Here is a 16,405-nt window from a genome sequence, read left to right as displayed (position 1 = left end):
AGCAGCAGTAGCAGTAGTAGTAGTAGTAATCAGCAATCGTGTCAATATTTGTCTCTAATCAAGTACGAAAACTTTCTTTGTTTCATCTTTCGATAATGAGTTTGATATTTTGCAAAAACAATCAACTAATTATCACTGTAGGACTCATGATTATACAGCGAACTCGGCGGACTATCATTCTGTCCAACATCTGTGAATATCAACACACGTCGTTATTTTTGATTGGTTTGAGAATTACGCCTGTGCGTAGTGATATTCCTTTCATTGTTTACTTCCGTTTGTTGTCATCAGAGAGAAATATTGCAATTGTTTATCTTGCTAATAGGTAATGTGTATCATGTATATGTACGATATGTGAACACTTATATCTACTTTTGCAGGATCCTTGTATTAACTAAAATAAACCGAACTATTTGTTACAACGACGGATGTCGGCTTCATATCCGCTGGTATGTTACAGGGCACCATGGATAAGGAAAGTTGAGTGACTATGGGAAAACGACAATATTGCTATGTACTACCACTTATTTGTGTTGATGTTAGCGTGTGTACCGAGTGTAGGAAGACTATATTTGTTTAGGGGTAGCTGGGATCCATATGACACTAAATATGGACACTTTTCTGAGACCGAACGCCTTGAGATGCTACAGGCATCTAAAAACATGTTCTATTTCGGCTACGACAGTTACATGAAATACGCCTTTCCACAAGATGAGCTCAACCCAATTAACTGCTCTGGACGTGGACCAGACTATGACAACCCGTAAGTATGCACTGTGCAATTAGTAAGACTACGATTTCCATTGGGCGTGGTTTTCAGCTTTCACATGTAACTGTCATCAAATGAAAACTGCTGACCTCAGTGCAGTACAGTCAGTGTTGGACAAGCCAGAAGGAACCGTTTGCATACACAATGATGACAATTCTTATACTGTCATTCATATATAAGCCTAAAATACTCATATGTCATGAGGTGATTGCCAAAAACAGAGACACATACATATAAACTTAAACTGTGTCCATGATAATTGATATGACCTATGTGAGCACTGACCTACTAACAATCTGGTTCAAGTACATGTCAGCAGCCCTTACTTGCTGTGAGGTGACTAACTAGGTCGTTTGTCTGGCGCACAGTCTTGGCTGATGGATGGATGTCATAGTATCTTCATTGCGTAGAGTGATGCTTATGTCAATCACTCTATTGTCTGGTCCAGTCTGGATTATTTACAAACCACTGAAGTGTCATATTGTAGGAAAATTGTTGAATGTATCATTTAACAACAAACAGATATGTGATATGGAAAGTCCTTCCTGTAATCTTTATTTGATAAACAAAATTTGTCTCATATTATTATTTGTCCACGTTTTATGCTGATGGTATGAAGGGTGGCAATGAATCCTATGTTAGTATTGTTTAACTGTAACAGAGATTCCTGCAACCAGCATGTTCAAGAAATGTTTTGTGAGTGAACTCAAATTTACATACATTGATGTGATGCTCTAGACTTTTAAACATGATCATGATAATCACAGCTTTAATGATATTTTGAAAGGAAAACTGACATCTGAATAGTCTCGATATTTTTTTTTTTTTGGTCACATCTGTCATCTACAAATAACACACATGTAACCAATATTACGGACTTGAAAAACAATTTTATTTCAGATAAAACATTAGATGTCTTCTCATTAAATGGTTGGTGAAACAAGTGACAAGTTCATTTGCTTTTGAGGTCACATGGCTCATAGTCACATGACAGTGCTGCATGCTCAAAGTGCACTACAGTACTTAGTAGTAGTCTTAGTACATCCACAAAGAATGCCACTTCTGTAGTTGTATAATTATGTATGAAAGTTTATCTTGGAAGAATTCTTTTCAAATGCAAAGAATCATTTTTGATAACTGAAGAATTGTTGTTGATTACATAAGCAGGTATGATGGAGCAGTGGAATGATCACTATAATAAGGCTATCAAACCTTTCTCTGCTTGACTCAGAATATTGATGGTCAAACATGGCCTTTAGATTATAAGCAGGATAATGGATAAATTACTGAATGTTTACATTTCAGATCAAACATCAACATCAATGATGTTTTAGGGGACTACATTCTGACACTAGTGGACACTCTGGACACATTAGCGGTAAGTTGATTGTTTTCTGTAAAACCGTACAGATGCATGAGGCTATTCACAGTGCTTCAGTTAATATGGTTTGTAATGTCTGTGTCATGATAATTTGTTCTGATTTTCATATAAATATATTATTATTTGGTACCGGTATCTGTGCACTGATTTTACTGTATGTGAATGATCAAGTACTGAATACCAGATATTGTTGCTAATCATAAATGCATTGAAGATTGTTCCCTAGTTTTTGGCATGTTAACATTGATGTGTTTATGATTGTACGCTAGACTGAATTGATATATTTTGTGTATTTAAGGTGATGGGAAATGAGACTGAATTTAAGAAAGCCGTTAACCTCATCAAGGATAATCTTGACTTTGACAAGTCGAACACTGTTCAAGTCTTCGAAAGTACAATCCGGTAAACGAACATTCATATCTCCTACATTTACTTAAATTAAATGTAATTACTTGTTTTCACATAATACATAAAGTTTTATTATTGTTGATTTATAAATTTTCAATATCATCAAGTAAAGAAGTATCCATGTTATTCATATTTTTTCTATATTCTCATCATCATGATCACTGAATTCATTTGTGTTGTGTGCTTGTTTATCATTTAAAAATGTACAGATTTATCTTCTTAGATCTGAAATGATGTTAGTAATGATTTTTTTCTATGAAGCAATCAATGCCTTGTGTAATTTCCAGGATGTTGGGAGCATTATTATCTGCCCATCTAATCATCACTGACCCCAGCCAGCCATTCGGCAATATGATGCCCAAACATTATGAGGGGGAGTTACTTCACTTAGCCCATGACTTAGCAGCCAGACTTATCCCTGCCTTTGAAAATACAGCAACAGGGATTCCATATCCAAGGGTAACAGTCATCATAGAAATTACCACTAGCTGTTTTTGGCATCATTTTGTCAGATTTTATCTGTCTTCTCATTGAATAATTTGTTTTAAAAAAATACTAATAGGTGTCATTATAATAATTTTTGCTATGAGCAGTAGTAATTATTCTGGACTGATGACATGTTTTTAGATCAGATGTATATATTCAGTTTAGAGACATTATAAAGTTCATGCCTTTGTATTGTTGCATTTGTCTCACCATTGTTTTCAATGTTTTGGATACTGATTAGAAATAACTCTCATTTTCAGTTTGCTTTATCTATGTGGTATACCTTCCAGATCAATCTGCGTCATGGTGTACCTCCAGACTGTATTAACGAAACTTGTACATCTGGGGCGGGAACACTGGTGCTAGAGTTTGGCATCTTGTCCCGGCTGCTGGGTGATCCCGTGTATGAATCTTTGGCCAGACGAGCAGTACAGATGCTGTGGAAATATCGCTCTAATGTTACAGGCTTGTTTGGTCAGTTTATTTTTTTCATAGTATGTTATTAAGAAGGCCAAGTGCAGTCAAATAGATGTTCTGCTCTTTGGTCTAATGTCTAAAGCTCAGGGAAACATTCTTAGGTTTTCGGCATCATCTGACCACAGTAAACATCCCATCATGCGATTGTTAGTTCTGTATACTGTATCTCTGTGTACTGGATTGAGTTCTGATACACAGGTAACCATGGAAACAATTAGTCCTGTTGGTAGCACACATTTGGCTTCAGCTGACAAGATTAGACTTTCCCATCATGACATTGATAGTTCGGTTTATCTCAGATTGCTTAACTAAGTTCTGATGCACAGGTAACGGTAGAAACGACATATTTTTCATGTTAATCATATACAACAGGTGTTAATGATTATTGTCGTGATGTTAATAGATGCTCTCCTATTTCTTCAGGGAATGTCATCAATATCCAGACTGGAGAATGGATTGGGAAGATGAGCGGTCTTGGTGCTGGGATTGATTCATTCTACGAGTATCTTCTCAAGGTAATAACAGGCTTTCCCAGTTCATGCTGATGAGGTTCTTTACTTTATGGTTGTTTTCAGTGTTTTAGCTTTGAAATGTATTTTGTAAGTCCAGAGGACATTACATATTTGGGGTTATTTTGGATCATACCAAGTTAGGCACATGTGTCAACATGTATGGTTGTTTATGTGTTCTACAGATTAGAATGTCATTAGAATGTCATTAGAATGTCATTGAGTATAATGAACCTTATTGATTGGACATAGATTGTCCGAAAAGAAATGCCAGATGAATGTTATGATCATGCTACATCTGTAACAGTTAAGTAAATATATAATTCCAAAACCTTCCTTGTAATGTGACTTTTGTGATTAATATTTAAGTTTTGATATTTTATGCATACAAAATGCATTGTTTTGAAATCACTGACTCACTGACTGTCATTAAGTTTTACACTGAAGATTCCCATTCCATATGTGTTTAATCAAGTATACAACATCTTTGTTATTGACTCCTATTTGAGTTGGGCCTATAGGGATTATTTCTATTCTTTCAGTCCTACATTATGTTTGGGGATGAACATGACCTGAAGATGTTCAATGAAACCTATGAGACCATCAAGTTCCATATGAGAAGAGGGTAGGTCGGCCTTACAGACATCCTAGACCTGATCATTTCTGCAGCAATAATGTTTGTTTCTTTGTTTACTATGAAGCAAGTCTGTAATGAATTCCAAACTGAATTTATTATATCAGGTCTGTTAGTGTCTGTTAGTATTAAGTTTCATTACATTTTTATTTGATTACAAAGTCTGCATAAATTCCACTTAAAATGTGTTTCTATTTTACTAAGGAGGTCACGGTGTAACAACGGTGAAGGGAACCCTCCTATCTATGTCAACGTAAACATGATGACAGGTGACACCGCCAACACCTGGATAGATGCCCTCCAGTCTGCATGGTCAGGTGTGCAGGTAAGCATCATCATCATCATCATCATCATCAGTAGTGACCATGTAACTGTTGAGTAAGCATTTAGCTTGTAATTGGTCTATATGCTGCTGCTCAGGACACTAGCAAGTAGGTTGTTTGCACCATGGTGTGATTACTACGCTGTTCAGCTAGACAACTACATAATGCTATGTTCTCCAATGGAAAACTATGTTTACAGTGTGTAAGATATGAATTAAACAACAATAAACAGCAGATTGTTTACACTGGGGTGTTTACTAATTTGATGGTTCACTAGAAAACTATGTCAAATTACTAAACCTATATGGTGGTCCATTAGACATGTATGCTGGTGACAGCCTCTAGGATGTAATGGCTAGAGAATCTGCCCGAAGAGCAGAAGGTGATAGGTTCGATTTACGACTGTGTCATACCGAAAGACAATAAAATATGGTACTTTTTGACCAAGTTCTGCCAGGCACACAGCATTAATGGATGCAGCAAAGACTTTGGCATGGTATCTTAGTGAGCTATTAGACCTGCTTAAATCTGGACTAGTACATGCATGTACAATGTCATATGAGCAAAATATTCTTATGGTAAACCTTATTTCCCCCCACCATGTGCTAGTCTACTAGACATATGTGCTGGTCCATTAGACAGATATGCCTGGCAAACATGTTTCTGTTGGAAAGTTAACTGCTGCTGAAGTTTGATCCATGTTCTCCATGCTTCCCTTTGTTTACAAATGCTGTACTAGAACACAGATTGGTAGCACAGTAACAAACACTTGAGGTGTTCATACATATCCTGAAGTCTGATTTTGTAGTTCGAGTTTCTCGATAATTTTTTGAAAGAAAATAGTTATTAATCATGTTTTAAGCAAGTTCTTTTTACTTTTAACTTCATCATGCAAACAGTTTTTTTTATTTACATGTAATATATACTCATTAATACACATGAAAGTACAAGTGTTCATTCATTCATTTCCAGAATTTCTCCCACAGTGCAATACATAGCTTGTGAAGAAACCTGGAAAATAATACAAGAACACTTGCACTTTCATGTGTGCCCTTATTTGTTTCCATGAGCATATCATTCTGACATAACATACCTTTGCTGCAGGTGTTGAATGGTGACATAGAGGAAGCCATATGTTCCCATGCATTATACTATTCAATATGGCGGAAGTATGGGGCACTGCCAGAGCGTTACAACTGGCAGATGAAGGCCCCTGATGTCTTGTTTTACCCCCTCCGGCCAGAGCTCGTGGAATCAACATACTACCTCTATCAGGCCACCAAAAACCCATTTTACCTTCATGTCGGGAGAGACATCCTCAACAGCCTCAATCAGCATGCCAAAGCAGAGTGAGAAGCAATCTTATCCCTTCTATTGTTCTGAAAATGTTTTAGGGGTTCAGTTTAGAAAAGGTCGTCAGTAATCTATGCTTGTTGACAGAGGCTACTTAATGGACCGGGTGGTTAGGTTTGATAAATACTACTAACAAATAATAATAATTGATATTTTAACACGCCATTATCCACCCACTGGTACATGGTCAAGGCACTACATAGAAGCAAAGGAAAAACATAACAAAATAAGTATATTGGTAACAAAGGGATTGATACTACAAATAAACTTTGGCGAAAAAGTATGTTTTCAACTCAAGTTTGAATGTTTCAAATGTGGGTAACTGCTTTATGTGGAGAGGGAGAGAATTCCACAGAGTAGGCATACTAGAAAGACCTTTTGCCAAAAGAAGTAAGAAGAACTTTGGGAACTTTGGTCTTGAGGTCTGAGAGTTCTGGTTCGGGAGTAATCAGTGAGAAGTACAGGAGATACGAAGAAGCTTGATTCTGTAAACATTTATACACAATGCAAAGAAGTCAATCAGGAACTTGATTGGAAGCCAGTGTAATGATGAGAGCACAGGGGTAATACGGTCTTGTTTAGTCGTAAGGGATAATAAAAATTATAATACGTGCTGCTGTATTTTGGACTTTTTGTAATTTATGGAGATGTCAGTTGGTGACATTGTTTTAAGTGTGTCATCATCAGCAACAGTGTGAAAACTTCCTCATAACATCCATCTAGCCATGAAGATCCAGGTTAGAATTCCATGCCTGTTAGAAATGACTAAGAGATCATGTGGTTACCTCTCTGACTTACTTCATATCACTGACTCATATCACTGTATCTAAATGATGATCATGTTCATGCTATTGATCACTGGATTGTCTGGTCCACACTTGATAATTTACAGACTGTTACTGTACAGCTTGGATGAGTACAGTGTTAAACAACAAACAAACATTACTTGTGCTTTACTGAGCTATTTGTCGTAGAGTATTCATATTCCTTATTCTTCTTTTCAATTACAGATGCGGTTATGGAACAATACACAATGTGAAGACAAAAACTTTGGAGGACAGAATGGAGAGCTTCTTTCTCAGTGAAACTTGTAAATATTTGTACTTGGTAAGGACCATATTTTGAATCATTTGACGAAAGTTTGGCAACTATTTCATACTACAGGAGAAAGATTGTTATGGTCCACGATATCAGACATGACAGGGTGGTGCCCATGATTACCAAGTGGTACTAAGACCTCATGAGCCCGTGTGCAGAGTTTCATGTCCTAAAATGGCAGAATCTGCTGATACAGTGATAGCGGGTTTACCAAATTCACCAAGTGATTCTCCTGGGTCAGTTAGAATGTCAGCTTCACTTGTGAACATATGGGGTATGATTGGTCAGCAGCAAGCCATCTTTGTCATCATGGGTGAATTAACTGGATCACATGGTCAGACTTGCTAACTTGGTTGACAGATGTCATCATATCACATTTGGGTAGACATCAGCTTGTGTTGTCAGTCACTGGATTTTCTTGTCCAGACTACACAAAGTATGCAGTCTAGACTACGAGTTGTCCTACATACTTTTTGTGAAAGTCGTAGTGGTTGAGTGGGCTAGGCAGCTGACTTTGTGTGCTGTGATCAGGTGCCTGACTCTGAGGGTGCGGATTCGATTCCCAGATGGGACTCAACCAAAAACGTACTAGAACTTTACTTTACTAAGAAAGTGAAATCCCATCACATGCGTTACTGTTTACTCACAATTAACACACAGAATGTCAGCTCACAATGATTTGCATGTTTAGGGATTGTGTCAAGAGTTTACTTCTCTCATTTCCATGTAACCAGTATGTGTTTGCCATGCTGCTTCTTGCCTTTTCTTTTGATAAACAAGTGGTCCATGTCTAGTTAAGGTGTATCCTTGTTTTGGGGATCTTTGATGTTAATAGATCCATGTTCCGAAAAGGAGATCATGTGAATAATAGCATGTGATGATGGGCAAGCTGTCAGTGGTGCCAGGCTTGTAATCTAGCGAGCTTAAGAAGCTGGGATTGAGCCCACCTGTGACCAGGTGAAAAAAGAATTTGGGGTCAACTTTGTTGTGCAGACTCTTTCAGTGTTGCCACAACCCTTAGTGTACAGTACACAACCATGCACACTTAAAAGAATCTGTGAATCCGTTGGTAAATGACCACATAAATATTTCCAAAGACGTAGTTGTGCGTACAGCAACGTTCAGAAAACTTACAACGATGTAACAATGTGTCCCAGTCCCCCAAGCTGTGAATGGGTACCTTGTAAAGATGGGAAAGCCACATTAACTAGCTGCGCCTAGTGGCAGCAAGAGTTGTATATACCCCAGGGAGTCGTGATTCAAAATATGGTGTACTGTTGACAAAGTCTTTTTGAGCAGCTGAGTTCAATATTGGTGCTATACGAATGTTTGTATGTCAGGGTATGTACCAGGGTAGTGCTTTAGGCCCTCAACTGAAAACATGACTGTCCGGCTTAAATTTGACCTTCAACAACCCACGTCACAACTTATGCCGTAAGAGGCAACTAACGTGATCGTGTGGTCAGGCTTGCAGACTTGGTTGGCATTTCATCATATCCCAATGAGTGTAGGTTGATGCCGACACTGCTGATTACTGGATTGTCTGGTCCAGACTTGATTACTTACAGACCACTCCCATAATACAGCTGGAATAGGGTGGCGTAAAACTGACTGACTGACTGACTGACTTACTCATTCTCAACACCAGGATCCAAGTCACCCATCCAGGGAAAGACTTCTTAGACATTACAGCATCATTTGATCAGAGTTGTAAGCCATGTGTCACTTGGTGTGTTGTTGTTTTCGTTCCACATAACGAACCTCAGTGATATACCTGAAACACTGTAACTGCCACTCAGCCAATCAAATAGAAGAGTAAAAATATTCAAATTGTGTATCTCAAAACTGGATGTATCAGTCCATTGTCAAGTGACGTGGCTGCTTGGAACAAAATTTGTCATTTAGCGGAATAAATTTGGGTACTTATCTACTCTTTTCCCACTCTGCAAAATAAAGTATGGTTGAAACATTCACAGATATAATATAGCAAAACAATGGATATAATGAACTGTTTTTAGGGGTCCTAACACAACATGTGTTCGATAACCAGACATTGATGACAATTCCTGTCAAGAATTTAGCAGTACAGTTGCCCTCACTGCTATCATGGCAATGTGATGGTATTCTTTTTTTCAGGCAATTTCTGTCAGTGTGGCTGTAAAACCTTTGGGTTTCAGCTATTTGACAAAGACAATCACGTGAACACAGAGGCCAGCAAGTGGGTGTTTTCCACGGAGGGGCACCTGTTTCCTGTCAGCAGAGAACTCCGCAAGAAGTCCTGGGAAGAGTGGCAGCCCCAGACACCCATACAGTCAGCTGCGGTTGTGGATGTACGCACAAACAAGTCAAATGTGAGTCTCGGCTGATTGATGTGAAGATGCGATAAATATAGTAATATTTAAGAATCAGGTGATCCTTAACTTAATGTGAGTAGTATGTAATGGACATTGTAACAGATTTACGATAGTAGTGTTAAAGAATAAGGTGGTCTGTAATTTCAATTGAATAGTACATAATGGATATTATTGCAGAAGAACTCCAGTGATATTGAAGAATTAGGTAATCCTTAACAACATTTGAGTAATATATACTGAACAGATACTCAGATATGCAGATGGCTATCCTGGGATCCACTGGCCATGGGTTTAAATCCCAGATTAAAATCCTTATTCCAGGAATGGCAATTTTAGAACCCACTATTTAAATTGCAAATCAGTCAATCCTGGATCCTGTAGGGGACTTATAGTCCACAGACCCCCTGCAATATTGGAGCTGAAATCACTTTCACCAGATGCCATCTCTGTTATTCTGTCATCACCTGTCTCCCTCCCTCACTGACTCTTTCCCTCCCTGATTACCTCTTAGTTTTATTATTCCTTTGTGATGTCTGAAGCCTTCTTCATTCTAGTAATCAGACATTTAAACATCATATTTGTTCATATTATCGGGATTTTTTTTACAAGAACAGCAGTATCCCTTTGTTGCAGTGTGATACAGTGTCGTCAGACAGTCGGTATTTTCTTCCAATGAAGTCCCGTTATCTGGAGCAGATGGAGCTAGCGGTTGGCCTCCACGACACTTCATGACCTATCGGCATTCCAGTTTCATATACACCCGTCTCGACACTTCTGTGTGATGGCAGTTTTGTGCATATCCTACTTCATGCCAAACCAATTTTGTTTTTGTTTTGTCAACAACCCCAAAATCAAATTTGTTTAGTTCTATTTTATAGCATATATTTTTTTTTGCATATGTGTTAAAATTTAGGTTTTCAGCAGTCAGCCCACATCAACACTTTAAAGATATAGTCAGCCTTCAAACTCCTAAGAACACCTAATGTTTTCATGACAGTTGTTTATCTGTCTGATAAACTATTGTCATTTACCAAACTATGTGTTCTTATCATGTTTTGAGCAGTAAATCACACTACTTATGCGAACTTGCACTCTGTGTTCTGACTGATGTCTGATCATCATCAGGTCATTGGATGCTTATACCATGCAAAGGGGCAAAGGGAGATAACTGAGCCTGACCACCTCATCATACGTAGCAGTGCTTAGCATGTTATTCAACTGAAAACAACTTACTGATATTTAGGGTGCTACAACGTACATTTCTTTAGCAATAAAGTGAAAATTATTAAACTTTTTCCAGAATTTATTCATTTTATGTTTTGCCCTCAACGAAGTGAACAGCCTCAGGTCCAACACATGTAAAATGTTTGTTCTTTTATACCCTTATATAGTTTCAGAACGTATTCCCCAAATATTGTACAAAAATATCAATTGCCTGTTCTATATGGAATTGCATATTGTCTGTACATCCGTGGTATCCATACAGTGGCATATATCTGTGTGACCACTCTGTTGATTACATGACCTGATGTGTGAATGTACAGAGTCTTCTTGGGGTATAGGGTACGTTATTGTAATGAATCATATGTATTGTTTTTTGTTGAGTCAAATGGCATCGGATGACTTACAATTTATGCAAAAAAAATTAGTACTTGCCAAAAAGTAACACATATTTTTATAACATTTTGTTTTCTCTCGTAGCATGTAATATAGTCAACGCCTCGTCTGTCCATCTGTCTGTAATCATTACTCAAAAAACGTTCAACAAGAAATTGGTAGATATATCAAACAGAATGATACGTGATGCCTTTTGTTATTTGCTGGTTTTTGTTGTTTATATTTTTCTTGGTCTCTTGGAAATGTTTTGGGAGGGATTGGTTTTTTGTCCAGATCACAACTACAAAACCATTCAATATTGTTCTTCAAGTCTTGGTGGGTATACCAACATGAGCTAAAGTGGTGCCTTTTGCTATTTGCAGATTTACGTCATTTTTATTTTTCTTGGTTTCCATGGAAACGATTTGAACTTAGTTTCTAAGGGAGGGGTGAGCTTTGTTTCCAGAGCACAACCCAGAAACTGTTCAATATCTTTCTATGAGACTTGGTAGATACACCAAACAGAAGCTGAAGAGGTGCCTTTTGCTATTTGCAGATTTGGGCATTTATATTTTTTCTGGTATCCATGGAAACGTTTTGGGTTTGGTTTCATTTCTGGATTTAAGGGACTTTGAAACTTGCTTGATGTGAAGTGTTGTCCTAAGCAACAGTGTAAAAGGTTAAGATGACATCAGTATACAAAGAGGCATGAAAGAATTAAAAGCTTTTGAGCACTATAAAAAGTTTTTTTTTAAATGTCTAAATGGGGAATTCTGTGTGGGATAACCTTTGTGCAAGTTCTTCCATTTATACATTCTGGAGTTTGATAGACAATCAGTTAGAATTTAGTGGTAAGTGGTAATTTTAACAGCTATTTATGGGTTTTAGGGACAAATGTGCGTCTTTGTGAAAATGGCACTTAATCATAGGAACAGTGTTTCAAAAGTTGTCAATGTTGTAATTAGTTTAATCAATGAGATATGTGTGGGTAATAAACATTTCAGTGTAAAACAAGTTGACTGTCTTCCACGTGATATATTAAGGTCAAATGAATTACGAAAGGTATTGGGTTCCTTTCACGAAGCAACCTTTACTAAGGTTATCCTTAACTCCCATTCTTTAACATTGCACTCTGGTTACCTTAGTAATTTACGATCACCTTAGTGCTTCGTGAAAGACAACCAGGTATGATGGCTTTGTGATAGCAAGATGGCAAGGATGTGACTATGTGATAACTTGGCAAGGTTATGATAACATAGCTGCAATCCGACTAGCTGTGTGATAACTTGGCAAGGATATAACAACATAACCAGAATATGACTGGCTGTGTAATAACAAGGCAAGGATATCACTGGCTATGTGATATTGTGGCAAGGATGTGATAACATAGCCAGAATATGACTGATTATGAGATAACATGGCAGTTATATGACAAACTATGTCATAACATGGCAAATATATGACTATGAAACCATTGCGAGGATATGACTTTATATGGGATAGCATGGCAAGGATATGAATGGCTATGAGATAACATGGCAAAAGTGTGACTGGTTGTTCGATAGCATGGCAAGAATATGACCAGCTGTGTGATAGGCTCACAAGCATTTCAAAATGTGTCAGAAGTGTTTGTCTTTTTAAATCCTAAAGCATGTGAAAATGATTTTTTTATTTTATTTGAGAAAACCTAAGCTGGTATAGATGACTCAGGGTCACTATAATCTCAGATTCTTCCAGGTTTCACTAGCATGTAGTCACTCTATTGACAGTTACAGTGTTCAGAATTAATCATATATCAGATTCTCCTCTTTGTCCTAATGTTAAGGGTTATGCTTTACATGTCTCGATTAATAAAGTATCTAAATGTAAGATCACCCATTTATTTTGAACACTGATATTTTTTATATTATTTTATCATATTTAATGCTTTGTCATTCAACAAAAGTCCTATCTGTATAATATTCATTTGTCTACTGGTATATATTGTGGTCTCTGTTTGTATATATATATGTTTGTAAATAATATTTCATGTCACGGTTTTCATAACATTGCAATTGGCTCCTTAGTCATGTAACCAATACCTTTGAGACTAGAATTTAGAATCATGACGATTAAAATATATTTGAAATGAAGAAGCAGGTTCATCTCTGTAAATAAAGTGCTCAACGTTTTGATGTATTGTACTGGATTATCTGTACATAGGATGTATATATAGGTTGGGGGCTGAATACGTTGATCTCATCTGGTGCTTTTGAAACTCTTTGTCTTTGTAGGGATATATTCACTTTTTTAACATGTAAGACCATGCCATAGAGGTAAAATATACTGAAGGAAACAAATAAGGGAACATTACTTCTTGGCAGTGTTCCTTCATGTATGTTCATATTTCCTTCCACAGAGCTAATCATGGAAAATGGAAACAATTAAAGGAACACTTGAATTTTCATTGTGATCCCTATTTGTTTCTGTCAGTATACGTAGGTTTAGTTAACTGGCTTAGGTTCCTAACCTAACTGTAAATGTCTGATTGAATGTAAATCATATATGTTGCTTGTTCCTCTGCTTGTTTACAATTTGGAATTGATCTTTTATTTTCACAATGTTTGCGATTCTGCAACATACGAGGAAGATAATTACTTCATCATTGGTAAATAATGGAAGTTTATCATGTGTAAGACCTAATTTCACTCAGTGAACTTTAGAAACGGCATTGAAATACAACTTTTGGGTGAACCTCCAAATTTATTTATATAGTGACAATAAATGCAGACATATTACATCACCTGAAAACCCCAATCTAAGCATATTTGGCATGTTACTCTGAACTTAACACAAATGGTTTGGTTTGTAATCTTTAAAAAGAGGAAAAACCTATTTTAAAAATGGATGTTTTTTACTTTTTATGTCAACCTAAAATGAAACTTATTTATTTAATTTATTTATTTGGATTTTTCTTGCATGCATAATTTCAGTTTCAATTTTAATTGTGTGCAGAATTCTGATTCAGCAGCTGGTTGTACACAAGAGGATTTCTAATTAGTGATATTATAGTCGACACAAATTGTTATGTTTAGATTTAAATTCATGAAATTTGTAAGGCTCATTGAATTAATGTGTCTGTGTACATTTTCTGTTATGTTTGATTATCAAATATAACATATTTCAGTTAGGTTTTGATACAGACATGCTATGTAAACCCTGTTTTGAATGCCATTCTGATAAACTAGGAGTAGATAAATATTATTGTGCAATCAGATTTCATGACTGGCACTAGCATGGATATCACCAGTGTCCTTCTCAATGAGTTACAAAGGTACAATCTGTGCTACAACAAGTAACATGTTTTAGCACAAGACTTACCTCCCTTGCCTTGAGATGGAAGAAAACATCATTACCAGAAATGTGCTTGTAGGTTGCAGTTGTTTCTGATATAGATCTATGTCCTTATTCTCGAAACATTTGTAGCCCTAAGAATTCTTAACTTTGATCATAACCAATGTGTTAAGAATGGGCTTAAGAAGTTCGTAGGGCTACGAATGTTCCGAGAAAAACCATTCTCTGCCCCATCTTACAAAGTGATTGTAGCGCTGAGGTAATTGTAACTCCCATACTTTATCGTAGACTTGTGTTAGCTGTAGCCCTATGATAGCTGTGTGAATTGGGCCCTGGTTGTTTAAAAAGTTCTCTTCACTGATTGTTGATATTGTGTGAGACACTGTGTGAAGCTGGTCATCAAAGAGGCCAAGGTACAGACAGAGCTATTGAAACAAAGCTAGGGGAATGGGCCGGGAGTATGTATCGTTGTATGACTCAGCTGAAAAACTCTTGATACTTGATGATTATTTATGGGACCAGTACTGATGGTCTTGTCTTGTTTGGTAAAAATGTTTTGTCAAACTTTGATCATCATAAGTATTGTCAGTTAGTAAGCAGAACCTGCCAGTTAATTATTACAAGCAGGTTTTAGTGCTTTATCTTTTCTGTTTTTATTGATGTGTGATCATTTTTAAGGTGCCAAAACTTACCCAGATGCAATCCAAGTGAACTTCCAAGGTGTGTATCGTGTGAACATATAGTAGCACATATTTGTGCAGTTGATATACACTGAAATATGTAAATTATATGTATAATTTATGGATAATTTTTAATTTGCCCTGTCTGACTTTTGTATGGTATATTGTATGGTACAAGCAGACAGGATCTTCGTATTTTGAAAACATAAATCTTTTTGTTTTGTTTTGGGGAATTATATTAAAATTAATGCAGTTACCACAGTTACAGGCAAAAGGGAGCATGGTCAACAACTCTATACAATGTTATTATATTTGTTACAACTTTTTGGGGGGTAACATGTAACACATTATTGAGATGTGGAAGAAATTATGGAAAGAATTTCAGCAAACCAGAAATGACAGTCTTGAAAATAGGGGCTACTGACTTAGTTCATCAAACCAGCTTCATGAAATATCTAATATGAAAAGTAAAGATGGACAGTTTAAATTAATGTTATACCATTTGACTTTATTCATGTACAGGGGAGAGCATGCCTATGTTTATTTTTTGTTTCATTTGAGCTTATATGTGGATATGATATAGCATCAACTGTCAGTTCACTGGATGAAGTGGTCTAACATGGTGGTCAAAACAAACGTTTGTTTCAAAGAATTAACAAAGAAGATTTATCCATAAAAGATCTTGGTAATAGCATTGAGTCTAATATGTCATATACGGTTGATATGTAGGGTAAGTAGATTCTTGTACATTATTCAGTCTGATACTAATGTTAAGTGTAAGCCGAAATAACAGTAGTATCACATCTTGATATATATTACATATACACCTGGCACTTCAAACAGCTGTTCAGTATCAAGACTTGTATCCTTACATGCAGTAGTCATTTTACCTTTAATCAAATGTTTTTGAAAGATGAATCAAACAAAGATTCTATGGATTCTGGATTAGAGTTTGTAGAATGTAGTGTTACACTCAGACACACATGTAGAGGGCTGCTTGAAGA

At 36.6% G+C, this 16,405-nt stretch overlaps 1 protein-coding gene across 2 annotated transcripts; it reads left to right on the top strand.

The window, feature by feature from the left end:
- Nucleotides 1-465: 465 nt before the first annotated feature.
- Nucleotides 466-11,454, top strand: LOC137296326 (ER degradation-enhancing alpha-mannosidase-like protein 1). Of its 2 annotated transcripts, XM_067828098.1 has the most exons (12): nt 470-763; nt 2,075-2,147; nt 2,449-2,552; nt 2,846-3,017; nt 3,335-3,518; nt 3,945-4,036; nt 4,573-4,655; nt 4,869-4,989; nt 6,092-6,336; nt 7,351-7,447; nt 9,616-9,789; nt 10,426-11,454. In XM_067828098.1, exons 1-12 carry the CDS (start codon nt 513-515, stop codon nt 10,522-10,524), a joined length of 1,695 nt encoding a protein of 564 aa, XP_067684199.1. In that variant the 5' UTR covers nt 470-512; the 3' UTR covers nt 10,525-11,454. The 2 variants fall into 2 exon arrangements, with proteins under 2 accessions (XP_067684200.1, XP_067684199.1); XM_067828099.1 differs by lacking the exon at nt 10,426-11,454 and having other exon boundaries at nt 466-763; nt 9,575-9,719.
- The last annotated feature ends 4,951 nt before the right edge of the window (nt 11,455-16,405 follow it).

The sequence above is a fragment of the Haliotis asinina genome, chromosome 9 (assembly GCF_037392515.1).
Source record: "Haliotis asinina isolate JCU_RB_2024 chromosome 9, JCU_Hal_asi_v2, whole genome shotgun sequence".
Classification (NCBI taxonomy): Eukaryota; Metazoa; Mollusca; class Gastropoda; order Lepetellida; family Haliotidae; genus Haliotis; species Haliotis asinina.
The sequence above is the reverse complement of the archived record's forward strand: the minus strand, read 5'-3'. Positions and strand labels throughout refer to the sequence as shown.

Coding starts and splice junctions, on each gene's coding strand:
- LOC137296326 (XM_067828098.1), top strand. CDS start 513: ATGTACTACCACTTATTTGTGTTGATGTTAGCGTGTGTACCGAGTGTA. Junction 764..2,074: donor GGACCAGACTATGACAACCC/GTAAGTATGCAC, acceptor TTTACATTTCAG/ATCAAACATCAACATCAATG. Junction 9,790..10,425: donor TACGCACAAACAAGTCAAAT/GTGAGTCTCGGC, acceptor CCTTTGTTGCAG/TGTGATACAGTGTCGTCAGA.